We start from the raw sequence: 19,101 nt of genomic DNA, 5'->3' as shown, positions 1-19,101 counted from the left end.
TGTCGTTTTGGGTTTTCTCTTAATTTTTTTTACTTTTTAGATTTAGAATTTTTTTTTAATTTTTTCCAAACAAATCAAAATGGTTAAAACCCTAAACCACATTACAACTCCCAAATTTAATTACAAAATTATCTTTAATTATATATATTCATTATTAAATTAGTCATATCAATGAGCTTGAATTACGAAACTATTATTTTTCTTTAAAATATGAATTGACCAAAAAAAATACCTTTTTCTTTTTTTAATTTTGTTTGTCTGCTAAATTGTTCTTCGTATAAGACACAACCAATGCTCTACCATGAGAGATTTGCCTTTATAAGATAAACTATTCTTATAGTAATTTTTAATTACACCTTTTACTATAATTGTTATAGATATTTTTATTTTATTGTCTTTTGCATGTTTTTATATATATATATATTTTTTTCATTACTACCATTTTTTTTCATCACAACACTTTCACTATTTTCTCTTTTTTTTTATTCTTTATCTCTCTTTTTCTTCGACTTATCAAAGTTGTGTAAGTTTATCATTATTCTATTGGTTTGTCTCAAACCAACTAGATATATATTCTACTTTTCTTATAAGAAACTAAAATTTCCTATTTATATCTGTTTGTTTTCTTCATTTTTTAACTTTGTATAAGTGAGAGGAATTGGCACTGGCTACTTGGGTATATATAGATCCCATTGGTAAAATGTGAATAATAAAGTGAGAAATGTTTTTTTTTAAGAAAATAGAGAATTGTGATTATAGTGAGATAATAAAAACATATAAAAGATCATTATTATTTCAAAATGTAATTTTATGTATGTTAGACACGTTTTTCATACATACATTTAGGTGAGAAAAAAATCACAAACTAAAATTATTTACTATATAAATTAAAAAAAATAATTATATAAAAAAATAAGTATTTCCATAATTTTTTTCCAAACATTTTGAAATTAGTTTATTTATAAATTAAAATTTATGTATATCTTGAATTGATTTGTAGAAATTATCTTATATACTTTTTATTTATACATGAATTAATTTATACTTATAAAAAATAATTTTTTTTCTTAAAAAGACTTGGCCAAATATACCTTGAGTGTAAGACTTTTTAAATGGTTATTTTTCTCATATACCATTATTTTCACTTGTATTTCCCCATCTAGCACCATTTTATTTTTATTTTTCTATTTAACATTTTTGTTCTATTTCCATATCTAGCATTGTTTCAAAAGGAAAAAGAATTAATAAATTAAAAAAAATCATAATTTTAATTTTGGATGTATTAAAAAAATAAATATATTGATTGTAAAAAAATATTTTTAATGTTTAAAATAGTTAGAAATATAATTATTGAAGAAAGAAATGAGTTTTTACAAAATAAAAAATAATAAGTTAAAATGTTTAGTTTTAATTTTTTTTTAAATAAAAAATAATAAAAAATCAAACTCTACAACCACATAAAAGTTAAATATATAAACATAAATTAATATTTATTTTTATTATTATTGATAATGTGATATGTTAATATAAAGTAAAAAATACATAACATAATTTTAAAAAAAACAAAGACAAATAATATAATATTGAAGTGTATATGTAGATACAAAATCCTAAAAAAACAACTAATGAATCAATATTCAACTTTTAATCCAAAACTTGTTTTAAGATATTTATCGAAAGTTTTGCAACTCCACAGGAACTACGTTCTTTAAAACACGAAATCAATCCAGAAGCCCATTCGGGCGAGGCCTTGCCAAGTATTCTACAAGTCTATTTCTTCTTTTGCACCCTTATATTATACTTTTTCTTTTCAATCCTATAAATATAAAAATTCTCAACTTTTTCATTTTTTATTGTGTAATTTGAAAATTAAAGTATTTTTAAACTACATGGTCTACAAATTATTTTTAAAAAAATATTTGGAATATACAATTCAAAAGTCATATTTTATTTTTTAATTGTAAATCTAGATGACTTCTATCATCTTAATTGTCTTCTTTAACATTACTCATTCCTAATAAGAAAACCACCACCAAAATTGAATTTCTCAATAATGATGTTGTTGTCTCCCTAATCGTGGTGACTTCCGGTGAAAGGATCATGAGCACTAAACAATACCTTAATTACACTAGTTCCTTTTTCAATTAGAGGATGGTGGAGAGAATGAGGAGGAGTTGGAGAAGAGAAGACTACATCGTTTCTGGCACAATCTAAAAATTAATTTTATAACTTCTGTGAAAAATTTAACGCAATGTTTGGATCAGGGGATGGTCTTGTAGCGTGGACGAATTATAGGGTGGTCACCCTCATTTGGTTCTATGAGAGGGGGAGGGTGAGAGTGAATGAAAAGGAAAGTGGTTTAAGGGTCATATGAAATATGAAGAGAGAGGAGAGTGGAAAGCATGGAAAGCCACGTATGATTGGTTGAAAAACCATGGTGCCCTTATTCACATTACACAACATTAACCTTTCACTTTGCATGGAACCAGCTGCTGCAAGCACCGCACCACATGTCAGTCCAGTCAGTATGCATGAGATTCCTGACTTTGATTCAGGAATCTCTTTGACCATTTTGAATGAAAATGAATGCAGGAGTGTGTTGGTGAGAGAGTAGGTGCATCATAATTGTGATGCACAATTATATAATGGGCCTTCAAAGCTAAGCAAACACCACATTTGTCTAGCCTTCACACAGAGAGTTGCATTGATATATGGTGCTTGGAGAGGGTCTTTAGTAAGTATAGGAGTAGGAGAGTGAGTTTGGTAGTTCATGTTTGTTTTGAAGTTACGTTTTTTTCATGCATAATCGATTATCATTGCAAAATAACTCACTACATAATCGATTATGTAGTTAAAAACAGTTGATAATCGATTATGGTCGTGACTTAATCAGTTATCTTAGAATTTTTAACAAGCATAATAATTATGGAAGCTTTGTTATTTTGACTTTCAGATTAATCAATTTTGAAATCATTTTGGTTTTAGACGGTAAAATAATTCATTTTTTGACTTCTAGATTATACCATTTGAAGTTTTAAAATGAATTTCAAATTATATAATATAAAAGAAATTATGAAAAAAATAAAAAATTCAGATAATGTAATTTAATAGTATAGTAAATAACGATGAAAGGCTTTAGAAAAGTTCTACGTGATTTTCTTTTACTTGCTAAAAATCTATATAAATAGTCTAGAAAGTATATATAACTGACCAAATAAACAATCCTTTAACTAATGTGAAATACAGAACAGATTCCGCATATTACCAATAAAAATCAATTTACTAATCACTTGAATTAAATTTAAACTAACATATATTTGTATATTTTAGTTTATATTATTAATATTAATAATGCTTTATTCATTAAAATATCAAAAGTCTACCAAAATCATACATACTTAACAAAAATTAAAGTGATAATGAAAAAACATTTAAGAGACTAAATTAACAATACATTTCCAATAATTTTCTTTATAAATTTCATTATAATTACAAAATCAGGAGTCTCAGCAAGCTCTTTATAAATGGAGTATATATCTAACTTAAAAAATATGGTGATTCTAGAAAAGTTAACTAGATATGAAAAAAATAGTGTAATATTGAGATAGCTGAGCAATGTTTTCAAAATATACATTCTGAGAAAACATTGTCATAGTTTTTATGAGATTTTTTTTAATAGAATGGACAGATCGAAACAATAAATAAGTAACAAATGAAATTTTTATCAGATTAATTTTAGGTTTGACTCTTTACAAAATTAAGTTTCTAACAATAAATCAAAGTCCCAAGATAAAAGTAAATTAAGTCATGAGTGGTAAACACCACCCACAGAATTTGACATTTGACTAAGAAATTAGATGGGCCCTGCAATTCAGGGTGCCACTGTAAAAAGCTGGGTCTTAAATTTTTTTATCCAATCAAAGCTACTTAAATAAAGTGAAATGTTCATTAAGATTTTCTAGGTAAAAAATGTCAGAAGTGTTATTTTTTTAACAAAAAATTAAGCACTCTGCATTTGTTAGAAAAAATAATTAATGCTTTGTTTGAATTTAATTTTATACTATCTTATTTAATAAATAAAAATTGTAGCTTTAGTGCACACCTAACTTGAATACTGTGTGCTGATTCTTCCCATTCTTCACTCTATAGGGATGATCAAATAAATATTTAATTCAGATGGCAAAACAATAAATTTAAATAAATTTTATTTTTTTAATTGAAAATAACTAAATTTATAATAGACATGTAGATTTTTTAAATTATAATAATAAAGGAGAAAAATGTTTGCTGTAACAGTGGAGTTATCTTACACGGAATTTGGTTTTACAATAGGTCATCATCATCTTTTTCTTCCTTGGACTAAGTACAAACAATTTCTCCGCACAGAAAGAGCTAAAAACAAAAAGTGTTTTAAAAAGAGCATTATAAGAGTGCAAGCATAATCGCAAACTCCTTGTGCTCATATACTTCTTCATCAACTCTTCTTCTTCTCTCTGACTCTGTGTGCGTGGAAAAGAAGCGAGGATGCATTCCGGTCACTTACTTCTCGAGGAACCCATTCGTATGGTTTCCATCCTCAAACCATCCAAGGCCGTCAGTAACTTCTTCTTCTTCTTCATCTTGTTCTTGTTCTTCTTATTATTATTCTTGTTCCTCAACGCTCTTTTCTTTTGTTTGTTTTTTATATTTATTTTGCATTTTCAGAGTTTCTTTCCCGCAATGACGAAGATCGTTGGTACGCTCGGTCCCAAATCTCGATCGGTCGAGGTTATTTCTTCTTGCCTTAAAGCTGGAATGTCAGGTATATATTTCTCTTCCTTTTGCTTCATTGTTGTTCTGATATTTCTCTCATTTTTCTGATTCTCCACCGTTTGTGAAACGCTTATTTGATGTTGGATGATTTTTCTCCTTTTCTGCTGTAGTGGCTCGTTTCGACTTCTCTTGGTGCGATCCTGAATATCACCAAGAGACTTTGGAGAATTTGAAAACTTCTATCAAATCTACTAAGAAACTCTGTGCTGTGAGTTTTTCTTTTTCATTATTTTTTACTTAATATCGTTTTTTGGTTCAAACATTCTCAAAAAGAATTGATTGCTTAGGTTAGAAGCTACCCATGAAACCCTTGTGTTTCACATCTTTGTTGTCCGTTTCGTTGGGATTAAGGTTTTTCTGAGTGCGTGAGGAATATCTTTTTTTGACCCTCAAATTTATTCATGCATGCATTGTTATTGTTTAGGTTTCTTGTTGAATTTGTTAATGTAATGGAAAAGGTGCTGAGTGTTGTGGTAACTCTGTTAACAGGTAATGCTGGACACGGTGGGAGCAGAGATGCAGGTTGTTAACAAAAGTGAGAAATCTATCTCGCTGCAGGCTGAGGCTCAGGTAGTTCTGACTCCTGACCGGGGACAAGAAGCATCTTCACAGATACTGCCTATCAATTATGATGGACTGGCAAAGGTTCATTAAACTTTTCATCCTTGTCGTGATATTCTTTGATTGACTTACTATTGGAAAGTGTCTTGGTTCTGATCACCCCTAGCCCCCTTAATGTTGGCCTCTTTGGGGATTTCCTAATTGCAGTCTCAAGGCTGGTGGTTTAGTTCTACATGGCTAGTGATAAGATCAAAATAATATAATATAAGTGGAAAACAACTATCATCTTGCAAGTTGTTTGTGAGATTGAATTAGGATTTTAATACTTACTTTTCATGTACATATTTTCTCCGAATTAACCTGAGCGGTTTAGTCTAGTCATTTATACTCTTCATGCATGTGATTGTACTTGGTTTGGAGTCTATTGCACCTTCATGGCACTGCTTAGCAATTTTGCTCTTGCTTATGGTGTTAGAACTTATTAGTGGTAAATTCCATTTGCATGATTTTTCCTTGGAGGGCCCTTGCTGAAATTGTAATTTGTTACTCTCTTCAATACATAATTAAGACTCATTTCATTTTTTTCCCAATGCAATGCTTGAATTGGTTTAAACCCTAATCTTATTTGGATTGTTCACAGTCAATGAAGAAGGGAGACACAATTTTTGTTGGTCAATACTTGTTCACGGGAAGTGAAACTACTTCTGTTTGGCTAGAGGTATGAGTTGGGTACATAAGACAAAATGTATTCTAATAAGCTCCTTTTTGTCATTTGTCTCAGTCTATATTGTGATTTTTTTTTCATATAGTTGACGTTAAAACTTTGTTGATGTTATCAAAATCTATGGCAATGGCATAGGCTGACATAAGTAGGAATAGTTGAAGTCCTACATGCATGTTGAGTAGTTATGCTGAAATTATGCAGGTGTCCGAAGTTACAGGTCAGGACGTTGTTTGTACTATAAAGAATTCAGCAACATTAGCAGGGTCATTGTTCACTTTGCATGCCTCTCAGGTTCATATTGATTTGCCTACCCTCACTGATAAAGACAAGGAGGTAATTTCTACTTTTACTTGCATGTTTAAATGAGTCACTTATCATCAAATATGTATAGTTTGTATGTGCCTAAATATAGGGTTTTTTAAAAATTTTGGGCTATTATTTTTTCCTTGTAGGTTATAAGCACCTGGGGAGTAAAAAACAAAATTGATTTTCTGTCATTGTCATATACTAGGCATGCTGAAGATGTTCGCCAGGTAACTTGTCTAGTCTTCCACATTCTTTACTTTGTTTAGTTTTTTGGAGTTCATAATTGGCCATTTAATTTATTTTTCTAGAGCTATTTCAGGTTTTCTATTAAAAAACTGTTGTGTGCTTGAAATGCAGGCCCGTGAATTCCTTTCTAAGTTAGGAGATCTAAGCCAGACTCATATATTTGCAAAGATTGAAAATATTGAGGTGAACTGCATTTTTTCATAATTCACTGGACAATTTAGTTTTTATGTAAATTAAATTCCTGTCAGTGTTCTGATTCAACAGCATATGCACACCTGTATTGTTTTTTAGGGATTGACCCATTTTGATGAAATTCTACAAGAAGCAGATGGTATTATTCTTTCCCGTGGGAATTTGGGCATTGATCTTCCCCCGGAGAAGGTTAGATTCTTTGATAAACGAATCTTATTTGTAGACTGGAGGGCTCTACTTGTGTATGTCAAGAAAGTATTTATTACTTCAAATATTATAGATTTGTTTTCATAATGAATTGAAATAAGTATATGCTTCAATAGGTTTTAGTAAGAGCTGATACTGGACAAAATAGTTCCTATTTTTACTTTATGTTCTTGCTCTCTTTTGAAATGATTTTTTTATTTAAATGCTTGAATCAATTTTTTCTTGCCTAGATCATCTGGTCCACTTTTTTTTTAATGGATGGGGTTGGCACTTGGTGGTTCAAATAAGTTTTAGCTAGTAGGTTGATATCCTAAGTATGGAGTCTTTTATATTATATTTGATTGTGAAATTATGAATTTCCCCGAGTACCTTTTTACTAATAACTTGACTAGTTTTTTTTTTTCAAAACAACATAGTTTACCAAGCTTGTGCAAATGTTCCAAATGTCCGTTTTTGAACCACTATACATGACTGGTGTTGTGAGTCTTCATCTGTTTATAAGTGTAAATAAATGTACCAATAGTCATTGAGTGAGTATGGTTTGCTGTTAAAACCACAAATTTCGAGCAAAGAAATAAATGAGACTTTTGCTGAGCGAGGGAATATATCATCTAGAGTGGAATTGGATGTTTGACCTGAGTCAGTTGTATTGAATTGATACTTAATTTCAATGTCCGTATTGTCAATCATAATTGTCTCCATAAAGTGAAACCTAATCATTTATAGACTGACCATTGCAGAGGTGTTAATCAACTACTATTTGCTTCTGTAGGTATTTTTCTTTCAAAAATCTGCCCTTTACAAGTGTAATATGGCTGGGAAACCTGCTGTGCTTACACGCGTTGTGGATAGCATGACTGACAACTTAAGACCAACTCGTGCAGAAGCCACTGATGTTGCCAATGCTGTTTTAGATGGTAAGTTACCTGTCACATGATCCCACTAGTCAGGGTGGTGGTGACTACTAGGATGTCCTGGAATTTTTATCTTGTTAAGTTTATATTTATATCATGATGAAATATATTTAATCCCCAAAAGTTCTGATTTTTAGTAGACATTTGAGGTGCAATGGTCTAGAATATTGTAGATTTAAGAATTTGGTAATTAAGGTGATTTACATTGAATTTTCTAGGTATTGTAAAATAGTGAAATTCAACCAACGACAGGACTTGTAAATATGAGAAATGGTCCAGTAAACTGTTGTGCTTGTGTGAGAAGGGAAGGTAAGCGAGTTAAGAAGTTGAAATGGCCATATCTTCTGTGATAAGCAGAAAACAAAGTGTGATGGGGGCTCAATGTTGTTAAATAACCATTTGCTGCCATTACACCATAACATGGTGTTTTTGGTTGGTGAATGGAGGTTCGTAATGGGAGCTCCTTAGGCCACAATGGCATGTTTATATGATGAAATTTTGGTGTTCCACCATCCACCATTGATAACCCTGATGGGCTACCAGGAGAGGAGAGTGTTCATATGGAGAGAGGAAGTTATGGCACTATTTTATTATTGTACACAATGATACTGGATTCTTTTTCCCCACATTTCACTGATGTCATTTATCTCCCCATTAGTTCCTATCTATGTGCTTGAGCCTTGAAGTTGTCTACGGAGTCATCAACATTGATTTGCATGGTAACTTGAAACCTTCTGTAAATGACTATCGACTTGATGTATTGCTATCTTCATTTTCAGATTTAGGCCTGCTTCAATAATTTAGTCATTCTTTCATTGGTGACTATATATAGCTGTGCATCTTGCTGTGCTTTTGATATTTGTTTGTGTTACCCAACTTCAAAATCTCTATCCCTTGATTTTTTCCCCCTCATTTTGACCTTTCACATTGAGTTTTTTTGTTGTTTGCTCTGCATGTTTTTCTCAGAATCATTTATTGGATATTTGTTGAACTGTTATTAACATGTATACAGGGAGTGATGCAATACTTCTAGGTGCCGAGACTTTACGTGGGTTATACCCTGTTGAAACTATTTCTACAGTTGGCAAAATTTGTGCAGAAGTAAGTGCACTTGATTGCTCTTTAATTTCATTTGATACTTCAAATTTGTTTTAGTATGTTAGTATTGTATTTTATGGAACATTTCTGATGAAATTCTTCTGTGTATTGAGAAGCCTGTTGCCTAAATAATTTGGAATTGGAATATTAGTGTTGTGGTTTGACAACTTCACTATTTCAAGCATTTCTGATTTTGCAATTGTATGGTTGGGGGGTTCCTATGCTGCATCTAGTTTTTGCTCAAGACATTCAGACAGGCTTAGGGAACTTCTGTATTAGACTTATTATCATTGATATAACCAAATATCTCAGTTGTTTAACTAAAAATTGCTTTTAATCTTTTGGTTGTATAGTAGTTACTCTGTAATAGGATAATTCTCTCTTGCTCGATCTAGTATTTATTGCTTTTATTACCATTTTTTACATGTGTGCATACTTTATGGCTGAAGATAATATTAAATAAAAGTAAATTTTTATCTTCTGGAGTTAGTGTAACCAGATGAAGATACTATATTCTGAATGACCTGAGATAAGCCAGATATCTAATTTCTTTTTATCTTTCCATGTTCATCCATTTCTCATGAAAAACAAGCTAAGTGAAACTAAAACCTGAGAGTGGCTTGATAAGAACATTGACTGCATGAAATGTTTTAATTTTTTCATTTCTTTTATTGTATGATTTATTTGTGATAAAAATTGCTACGAGTATGAAAGTCTGGCAATTACGTTATTCTCATCACTTTTCTTTATCTGAATATCATTTTCTCTCTAATTTTATGTACTATTTTATCTCCGAAGTTTCATCTAAATAGATGAAGATACTATTGACTTCATTTAGATAAAACTTGCTAAGAAATGATGGAAACTATGTTGTTCTCACAAATTTTCTTTTTCTGAATTCCAATTTCTCCTAGCCTTTTTTCTTTCTATCTTATAGTGGTTTTAAAGAATATCTTTGTATAATACTGTGGCATTAGTTTTTTGAATGTCAATCCTTTGTTGAGAGAGTTGATTTGACTCATTAAATAGTCTCCTGTTTGAAATGTCACTCAAAATGCTGGCTGAGATTTCCACCTTCTATTTCAGGCTGAGAAAGTTTTTAATCAAGACCGTTATTTTAAGAGAACTGTCAAATATGTTGGAGAACCCATGTCCCACTTGGAATCTATTGCCTCCTCTGCGGTACTTTCATTTCAATCTTTCCTCTTATTTATTTTATGTGGCTCCTAGTGCATGGAATGGTGAGAGGTAGCCTTGTGCTGTGGGCCAGTTTTAGTTTCTTCTTGCTAGTGATTGCCTGTCTACATTGAAAACATATAGTTTGTCTACGAATCTTGCTTTCTTGTCTTAGTGGTTGGTTCCATTTCATCTTTTAAACTTGTATGCAAATTATACTTTTTAGGTACGAGCAGCTATTAAGGTGAAGGCTTCTGTTATTATTTGCTTCACTTCATCTGGAAGAGCCGCAAGGTACTGTCTCAATGAATAATTTGTTGTGAATGTTCATATAATATCTAGGAGAGATAAACTACCCAACTTCTAAATTGGATTCAATATTCAAGTAATGTCCGATACAATTTTTCTTCCCTGTGTACTTGTGTCTTTGAGGCTTTTCTAATAGGGTTTCTTGCACTTTTTAGATTGATAGCAAAATATAGGCCAACCATGCCAGTTCTCTCTGTTGTGATCCCCCGACTCAAGACAAATCAGCTGAAATGGAGCTTTAGCGGAGCTTTTGAGGTTAGATCTTTTATGTTGTTTGCATCTTATCCTCTGTTAGGTGTACGTGGATTGCACGGACACCCCCTGTCTTTTTTTTTACAGTCTGGATTATATTATTGATATGATTTTCGGTAAGGGTGGACACAAAATCCAATCCATAATTATCTATATTTATATTAGTTTTAATCTATTTAAATGAATTTATTTCAAATTCAAATTCATATTTTTGGATTTTAAATCCAATCCATGGATATGGATTAGATATAGATTGGATACCTTTTTAGATTATCCAAATTGTATTTTGGGATGGATTTTGACTTGGCCATATCCAAGTTAAGCAAAGACAATTTAGACGATGTCAAGTCGAGCGGACCCGAGTCTATATCGAGTTAGATGGATGACTCAGAATTATTTAGGATGAGTTGTTCTAGACTAGATGATTGGCAACAGTGAACCCCCTTTACCCTTCCATAGTAACTCAAAAACTGACCTTTATGAACCAGAGTTGGTTTTGAAACCTTATCATTTCTAATTTAAATTTGTTGTCGCACATGATTTTAGTCGATTCATCAATGTCTTGAAACTATCCTAATTTTTTTACGCTCTAAACAAATTTCACTTTATTCTACAACTCATTTTATTTTTAATTTATATTTTGATTAAATAACTTAATTTAATATATTATTATCTTTCCATATCTTAGGAGGAAGCGACAATAGTAATCATGAACGCTACCACAAACTTTAATCATCGCATTAGTCCTAATTACCTTTCAGGGACTTATAATAACACCGCAACACTTTTCCTCAATCCCTCACTCTCTCCAATCATGCCACGTTTTCCTTCTCAATCCCAAATCCCAAATCTGAAATCTGAATTCCACCCTTCTTTTCAAATTAAAAACAGCAGCATAAGCATTCTTGTCCCCTTCCCACACCATAACATGAAACACCCTTCTTCCATAAACCTGTCACTGGCATTGGCCTTCCTCTATGTTGCAGATGCTGCATGGCAAAATGATACACTCGCCCTAACCCAATTCCGCCTCCAAACCGACACCCACGGCAACCTTCTCTCCAACTGGACTGGAGCGGACGCCTCTTCCGCCGCGTGGCTCGGAGTGGAGTGCTCCCCATATGGCAGAGTGGTGGGCCTCTCCCCCCCTTCCCTTAACCTCCGTGGCCCAATTGATTCCCTTTCCCCACTTCTCTACCTCCGCTTCCTCGACCTCCACGAAAACCGCTTAAACGGTACCGTTTCCCCTCTCTTAAATTGCACTGGCCGGGCCGATGTCGAGTCGATTGGGCCCGGGCCAATGTTGAGCTGATCGGGTCTGAGTTGATGTCAAGCTGAATGGGACCGGGTCGATGTTGAGTGGAGTGGGCCCGAGTCGATTAGGCCCTAGCCAATGTCGAGCCGAACGACCCAATATCGAGTCGATTAGACTCAAACCAATGTCAAGCTGAGTTGGCTCGAGCAAATGTCGAGTCTCCCGGGCTCGGGCTGATGTCGAGCCGAACGGGCCCGAGTTGATGTCGAGCCAAGCGGGCCTCGCCATTGTCGAGTCGTCCGGGCCCGGACCGATGTCGAGTTGTTCGGATTTGGGCCGATGTCGAGTGGACGGGCACGGGTCAATGTCGAGTCGATTAAGCCTTGGCTAATGTCGGGCCAATGTAGAGTCGAACGGGCTCGGGTCAATGTCGAATCATCCAGCCCCGGGCCATTGTCGAGTCGTCCGGGCCCGAGCTCATGTTGAATCTTTTGAGCTCGGGTCGATGTCGAGTCGTCCGGGCCCAGACCATTGCCAAGTCGTCCGAGCTCGAGCCAATGTCGAGTCGTCTGAACCTGGGTCAATGTCGAGCTGAACAGGCCCGAGCCGATGTTGAGTGGAGCGGGCATGGGTCTATGTCGAGTCGATTGGCCCTGGCCAATGTCGAGCCAAGCGGGCTTGGGCCGATGTCGTGTCGTCCGGGCTTGAGCCAATGTCGAGTGGAGCAGCCTGGGTCGATGCCGAGTCAATTGGGCCCTAGCTAATGTCGAGCCGAGCTGGCCCGGGCGGATGTCAAGTCGAGCAGGCCCGGGTCTATGTCAAGTTGATTGGAGTTGGCCAATGTCGAGTCCAACGGGTTCGGGCCGATGTCAAGTCGAGGATGCCAGAGACGATGTCGAGTCGTTCGGACCCAGGCCATTGTCGATACGTCCAGGCTCGAGCCTTTGTCGAGTGGACGGGCCCGGATCGATGTCGAGTCGAGTGGGCTCGGGCCGATGTCGAATCATCCAGGCCCGGGCTATTGTCGAGTCGTCCGGGCCGATGTTGAATCATTCGGGCTCAGGCTGATGTCGAGTCGATTGGGCCCGGGTCATTGTCGAGTCGTCCGGACCGGTGTTGAATCTTTCGGGCTTAGGTCGATGTTGAGTCGATTGGCCCTGACCAAGTGGGCCCTTGTCGGTGTCGAGTCGTCCAGGCTTGAGCCAATGTCGAGTGGAGCAGGCTCGAGTTGATGTCGAGTCAATCAGGTCCAGGCTAATGTCGAGTTGTCCGGGCTTGAGTCAAAGTTGAGTCGATTGGGCCCTGGCTAATGTTGAGCCGAGCTGGCCCAGGCTGATGTCGAGTTGAACGGGCTCGGGCTGATGTCAAATTATCCAGGCCCTGGCCATTGTCGAGTTGTCTGGGTCTGGGCTGATGTCGAGTCGTCCGTGTCCGGGCTTGTTGAACCGAGTTGGTCCGTGTTAAGGTTGAGTCGGTTTAGGCCCGATTCGAGTCAAATTAGTCTTTGTCCATATCAAAATGGATTTAATGTAATTAACAAAATGGATTTAATCTAATTAACAAAATAAATTAATCTAAATTTAATCCACTTTAAATGGATTTAAAAAAGATTCATTTAAATTTGATCTAGTTAAAAAATAAAGATTTTAAATCCAATCCATTTATTTGGATTTAGATTGAATATAGATTGGATGCATGACCACCCTAATTTTCGGTATAGCTTTTCTAAACTATATTACTTTTTTTAAGGATATTATTTGCTAAGATAATTTGAATTAGGACATATCTTTTGAAGTAAAAAACACCATAACGCTAATGATTAATGAATAACATTTTTGTTAAATATCGTGTCCATATAATCTTACATTTATCCAAAATCATTTTTTGCTCTATTGAAATGTATTAAAATTGTTAAGAAAACGAAAAACATCCATTACATTGCAAAACTTTTTTTTGTTTAACTTTTCTGAATTTATTCGTGCATGAATTGCATAAAATTAGTTATTTTTTAATTAATGTGTTGTTGATCCAAATCATTTTCTGTAAGAAACTATTGAGTGGCGGCGATAGGTTATCGAATAAAGAGATCACCAGGCATTAGTTGACCCCCCAGATTAATATATGAATACTTCTAATTAACTTTGTAGCTTTTAAATAAATCATTTCTTTTATGCTTTGCTCATTTTATTCCCGGCCCTTTCCAGGATCAACTGCCAACTCATTTGTGGGAAAGCCTATTTACAATTAATGTAATTAATATACTTCTCCTTATATATATATTTATTATTTTTGCAATCTTGTTTTTATGTCAAATATTCTCGACTTTTTATGTACTAGACATTGTTTACATATCATTTAGTAAACTATCTAATCTTACTCCAGTTTTCTCAGCCGTAATTAATTGTACCGTATCCTCTGTAATGGAAATACGCCATAAACAGTACGTACTGACTTACTTTGGAAGATGATGCTGTATCGGCCTGCATTTGGTCACAGTTGTTCCGTATAATGATTAGAAGCATGCATTTACCAGGATTTATAGTGTCATGTTGAAATATCTTGTTTACCAACTTATAATTCAATTTGTTGGCACAGGCTAGGCAATCGCTTGTTGTAAGAGGTCTCTTTCCCATACTTGCCGATCCTCGACATCCAGTAAGTCAATCTTTATCCGCATTATTGTTATGCATTGTTCTTTTGGGGGAAGGAAATGACTACTGAATTTTGATCAAGCTTAAAAGTAGCTAGACTATCGGGGTTGGGTACTGTTTATCTGTTCCGCTTCAATTCATCGTGACTCCTGAGCTCCTTGAGTCCTTGTATTTCCTTTAGGGAGATCTAGAAATGAGTTTTATATTTTTCTGTAGTAATCACCGTCATGGCTACAGTGTGAAACGTAAGCTACAGTTTGCTTGACTAGTATACATGCTGCTTTACAATGATTCCATCACTTAATGATCGGAGACTTACCAGACTTGATCTAATACTCTGCCTGCAGGCCGATTCAACTAGTGCCTCAAACGAATCTATTCTAAAGGTTGCCCTTGATCATGGAAAAGCAGCAGGAGTTATAAAGTCGCACGATCGTGTAGTTGTTTGCCAGAAAGTTGGTGATTCATCTGTGGTTAAGATTATCGAGCTTGAAGATTAAGTGATGCATTAATCTAACTACAGTTTAGGCTTTTGTTTTTTGGTCTACAAGTTTTTGGCAGTAGCAGATCATTCAGCTACCACTTTTTGAGGTTATCTCCACCGGGTTTGGTGACTAGTTTATATTTTGTGATTGAAACTGAATGTTAGAATAGTTATATTATAGGCTGTCAGTTAAAAATCAGAGGAAATATGCCCTGATGCCAATTTTTTCAGAGTAGTGCTTATACTGTATCAGCAGTGTAAGTCTAATCATGAACAAGAGTGTGATATGCTATGTGTCATACGGACCAAACAATTCGTGATTGACCCTATTTTACCTTTTATATTGATCTGAGTTACTGAACTTGTCTATATATAAGACGAAGTAATAACTTGTTGACACGCAAAGCCGCGCTTATCTCAAGGTTTATCAAAACAAGATATAATCCATATTGGATTTATACTAGTTCAACTCTCTGCATTCACTTTGCACCAAAAAGCAATGGTTGTGATTCTGAAGCATAAATTAATCAGGTTCTGCCACTAACCAATGCATGTGTTACCTCTTTAAGCTCCTTGAGAATCGAACCACAACTTAAAACCTTAAACCTTAAACAACTCAAAGCTCTCTAACTCAAAACCCTAAACAACTCAAATCTCTTTATCGTACTGTTGAATCTCAATTTTTCATATTTTACCTCCAAAGTATGGTCTTGAAGTCTTTTTTTAAAAAAAATCGACAATGAAACCACAAATCCTTCTTGAGCGGAATGAAGGTTGAATACGAAGTTACCAAGATTAAGCACGTGAGATGATTCAACATCCTTTTTCATATTTTTTATCGATTGTCCCTCAGGACTATGAAGCACTAATTATAACGTATGGTTATTTAAAGGACATGATTATGATTATCGTTTAGCCTCATAGAGCACGTTTGAAAAATATAGAATTTTATAAATTTAGCCGTATTTTGGATTAAAAAGCTGTTTGTAATTCAGAGTTTGGGACAAAGCTGAAATCTACAAAAGAAAGTTCATACTCATTCTCTTATACAAAAAATTATTTATTGCATCAAACGAAATTAATAATCTTAAAATAATTTTCAATAAACTTGTCCAAACAAAAACAAATTATAATCATAATTAATTATCCAAAAAAATTAATTTCACAGTTATTCCGAAAGTACCTTTATTATGTATTTTTTTAATCTTACAAGACATTTGGTATATCTTTTGTATTAGTTTAAAATTTCATTTACATAGAGTTTATGTTGGTTTTCATCTTAATAATTGAATACATTATGCAATATTCAATTATGTACCAAATTATCACTTTTCACAAGGGAAGATATAACAAATTGTTATTTGGAGCATTGGTTTAAGATATTAGAACGTGAATCATGCAAGGTCAAAATAAGGCTATTTTTTAAATATAATGCGATAAATAATAACAATTAAATATTATAATCAATAAGCGCCTGTGGCCTAATGGATAAGGCGCCTGACTTCTAATCAGGCGATTGTGGGTTCGAGTCCCACCGGGCGTGAATTTGAATATTATTTTTGTTTTAACATTAATTTTTATTACTTGCTTTGATTAATCACCTCAATTCTTTTACTAAAACTTCATAAACAAAATTTTCACTCTGTAGATCAGACAGTCCTCAATTGCTTTCTCCTTTTCCACATTTCTATTTTTGGTCCCCAATAAACAACTCGTGTTTATTAAGTTTAATTTGCTCCCGCAAAATCAGACGTGAGTGGAAAAATTTGATGTATATTTTATTTAAAACAGAAAAACAAGAACGAACAAAAATTTTCTACAAACAAGCAACAATACGACATGTTTCGAAATTACTTGGAATGATCACCCCAGAAAATGAACAATCTCCAAGTCTACATATGCTCTTATAATAATTTAAACTACCATACATAAAATTTACACAGTAATTTCTTCAATTCTAGGTAGAAGAATGCTGCTGCTGATGCTGCTGCTGTTGATGAACAGTAACCAGTTCAAGCTCCTTCTGGCGAATTAGCAAGAGCATTCTTTCGATTTCCAGCCTCCTCCGTTCATTCTGAAGCTTATCTTTCTCCATTTCCCTCTCCTTCTTGCTGCTAAACCTCTCCCACTTCAACCGTTGCTTTTCCAATTCAAAGGCCTGCATATGATAATTCACCTGCTGCTCCTCCAACTGCACCACCCTCTTCTTCATCCAATGCTTTTTCTCCCATGCACTTTTCGCAACATCTTGCAACACACCGCTCACTTCGCCATTCAATTGCTGCATCATCACCTGACATGATACGGATGATGAGGATGACAACACACCAAACCCTCCTTTCCTCGCTCTCTTCCTCATCACATCATTCTCATCCTCCTCCATACCCCTTGATCCTCCTTCTCCCGATTCATCTTCCTCCTCATCAGAAAAATCCTCCGAATCCTCCTCCTCAATATCCTCATCCTCATCCTCTTTCAACATTCTCAGACCCCCCACCCCGTTCTCCGATGAATGCAAACACCGCTGCTGTTGATGTTGATGTTGATGTTGATGTTGTGGTTGAGCCTCACTTGATTGTTGCGCGTTGGATGTGCCACAATTGTTGTTGTGGCCACAACTGTTGTGGTAGGTACACATTTCCCTGAAGAACAAGTGCTTGGAGTTGAGCAGTTTTCGAACTTCCTCCTTCATCTTTGGGGACAGATCCATTGTGTCCAACAAGGTTTGGTTCTCCACCACCCGACAAGCTGTGCCCTTGCCCAGAATGTCGTTGACCCTCTTGTACCTCTTGTTCAAGTCATTGAATTTGTCTTCGCATTGTTGCGGAGATACATAGTAGCCCTTTTCCATCATGCCCCTTGACACTGATTTCCATTTCCCTTTCTTCTGCAGCAACCCCGTGGCTTTCTTCTTAGTGGGATCACTGCCTTCTGAACCAGCCTCATCTCCAATGTAATAAACAGCCATTATTAAAAGCCTTACCATGGTGTCAGTCCACTTCATTCTATGCCATGGAGACATTTTTCTCTTGGGGTCACCAGAGTCTTCTGCTGTGAACCCGGCCTCATCTTCATCACTGAGTGTGATTTGTAACTTGTTGGTTTTCGCGGCAGAATAGTTGTAGCCATGTTTGATTGATTGTGGTGGATGTTGTTGATGTGTGTCAGTGTCATGGTGAGAGGCATAGGAAACCATTTGGGGGTGGTGCAAAGGGTGAGGAGGGTTTTGCTGGTTTTGAAGCTTTTCTACTCCTAGCAAACCACTACTTATGTTAGGAAATATTCCACCACCTAATGCATTGGGTTCCATCAACTCCTGAAGACCACTTCACCAATATTTCAGTCTATAAAAATCACCAATTCCACTAAATTCTTGTGGAAATTTAGAACCAAATTGGAGTTAGAACACTTCAAAATTCAAAAGGGGTGAAAAGCAATTTGACTAAAGGACTCAGGTTTTGAGAAATAGTTAGATCCACGTAGTGTAATTAACATCATAACACACGTTCACCTTACCAATAACTCGCTTGGCCTGTGGAAAATGACATGGTATGTGCTTCCACGAAGATCTCGTGCATGGAATTATTCCTCAGCCTTTGAAAGACTATGCAGAAGTCAATGGTGGAGAGGAAAAAGTAAAAGGGCTGAGCTGGTATTGTAGGAAAGATGATGATGCAGAAGCATGGTGGATTGGTGGTAGAAGGAAGAAAGAGAAGGAGGATATATAGCATATGGTAATAATATAATAGAAATAAAATACAAAGGGTGAAGCAGCTGGTTATGCTACAGCACTGACAGAAAACTGCCCATGGTTTTGTTTGTGCTTTGAAAAACATAACCCACAGGTTTTGTGCCAAATGGGTTGCTCCACGTCCTCTTAAACTCTTCTTTCAACCACACACTACACTAGATTC

The 19,101-nt window shown here is 35.1% G+C and overlaps 2 protein-coding genes and 1 non-coding gene across 4 annotated transcripts; 2 read left to right on the top strand and 1 right to left on the bottom strand.

The window, feature by feature from the left end:
• Positions 1 to 4,297: 4,297 nt before the first annotated feature.
• Positions 4,298 to 15,528, top strand: LOC137814523 (pyruvate kinase 1, cytosolic-like). 2 transcript variants are annotated; one of them, XM_068617308.1, is made up of 17 exons: positions 4,332 to 4,593; positions 4,705 to 4,801; positions 4,923 to 5,020; positions 5,302 to 5,457; positions 6,014 to 6,091; positions 6,299 to 6,430; positions 6,550 to 6,630; positions 6,761 to 6,832; positions 6,941 to 7,030; positions 7,821 to 7,965; positions 8,975 to 9,063; positions 10,147 to 10,242; positions 10,463 to 10,530; positions 10,701 to 10,800; positions 14,257 to 14,301; positions 14,648 to 14,707; positions 15,051 to 15,528. In XM_068617308.1, exons 1-17 carry the CDS (start codon positions 4,525 to 4,527, stop codon positions 15,201 to 15,203), a joined length of 1,629 nt encoding a protein of 542 aa, XP_068473409.1. In that variant the 5' UTR covers positions 4,332 to 4,524; the 3' UTR covers positions 15,204 to 15,528. The 2 variants fall into 2 exon arrangements, with proteins under 2 accessions (XP_068473410.1, XP_068473409.1); XM_068617309.1 differs by lacking the exon at positions 14,257 to 14,301 and having other exon boundaries at positions 4,298 to 4,593.
• A 1,129-nt stretch (positions 15,529 to 16,657) lies between these two features.
• Positions 16,658 to 16,730, top strand: TRNAR-UCU (transfer RNA arginine (anticodon UCU)). The gene has a single exon. It is a non-coding gene; the product is annotated as a tRNA-Arg (tRNA).
• A 216-nt stretch (positions 16,731 to 16,946) lies between these two features.
• On the bottom strand, positions 16,947 to 18,897 carry LOC137814521 (uncharacterized). The gene has a single exon (XM_068617307.1). The coding sequence runs from the start codon at positions 18,495 to 18,497 to the stop codon at positions 17,145 to 17,147; it is 1,353 nt and encodes a 450-aa protein (XP_068473408.1). The 5' UTR covers positions 18,498 to 18,897; the 3' UTR covers positions 16,947 to 17,144.
• Positions 18,898 to 19,101: the final 204 nt, after the last annotated feature.

This window comes from Phaseolus vulgaris, chromosome 1 (genome assembly GCF_000499845.2).
Source record: "Phaseolus vulgaris cultivar G19833 chromosome 1, P. vulgaris v2.0, whole genome shotgun sequence".
Classification (NCBI taxonomy): domain Eukaryota; kingdom Viridiplantae; phylum Streptophyta; class Magnoliopsida; order Fabales; family Fabaceae; genus Phaseolus; species Phaseolus vulgaris.
This window is presented reverse-complemented; position numbering and strand designations above follow the sequence as displayed.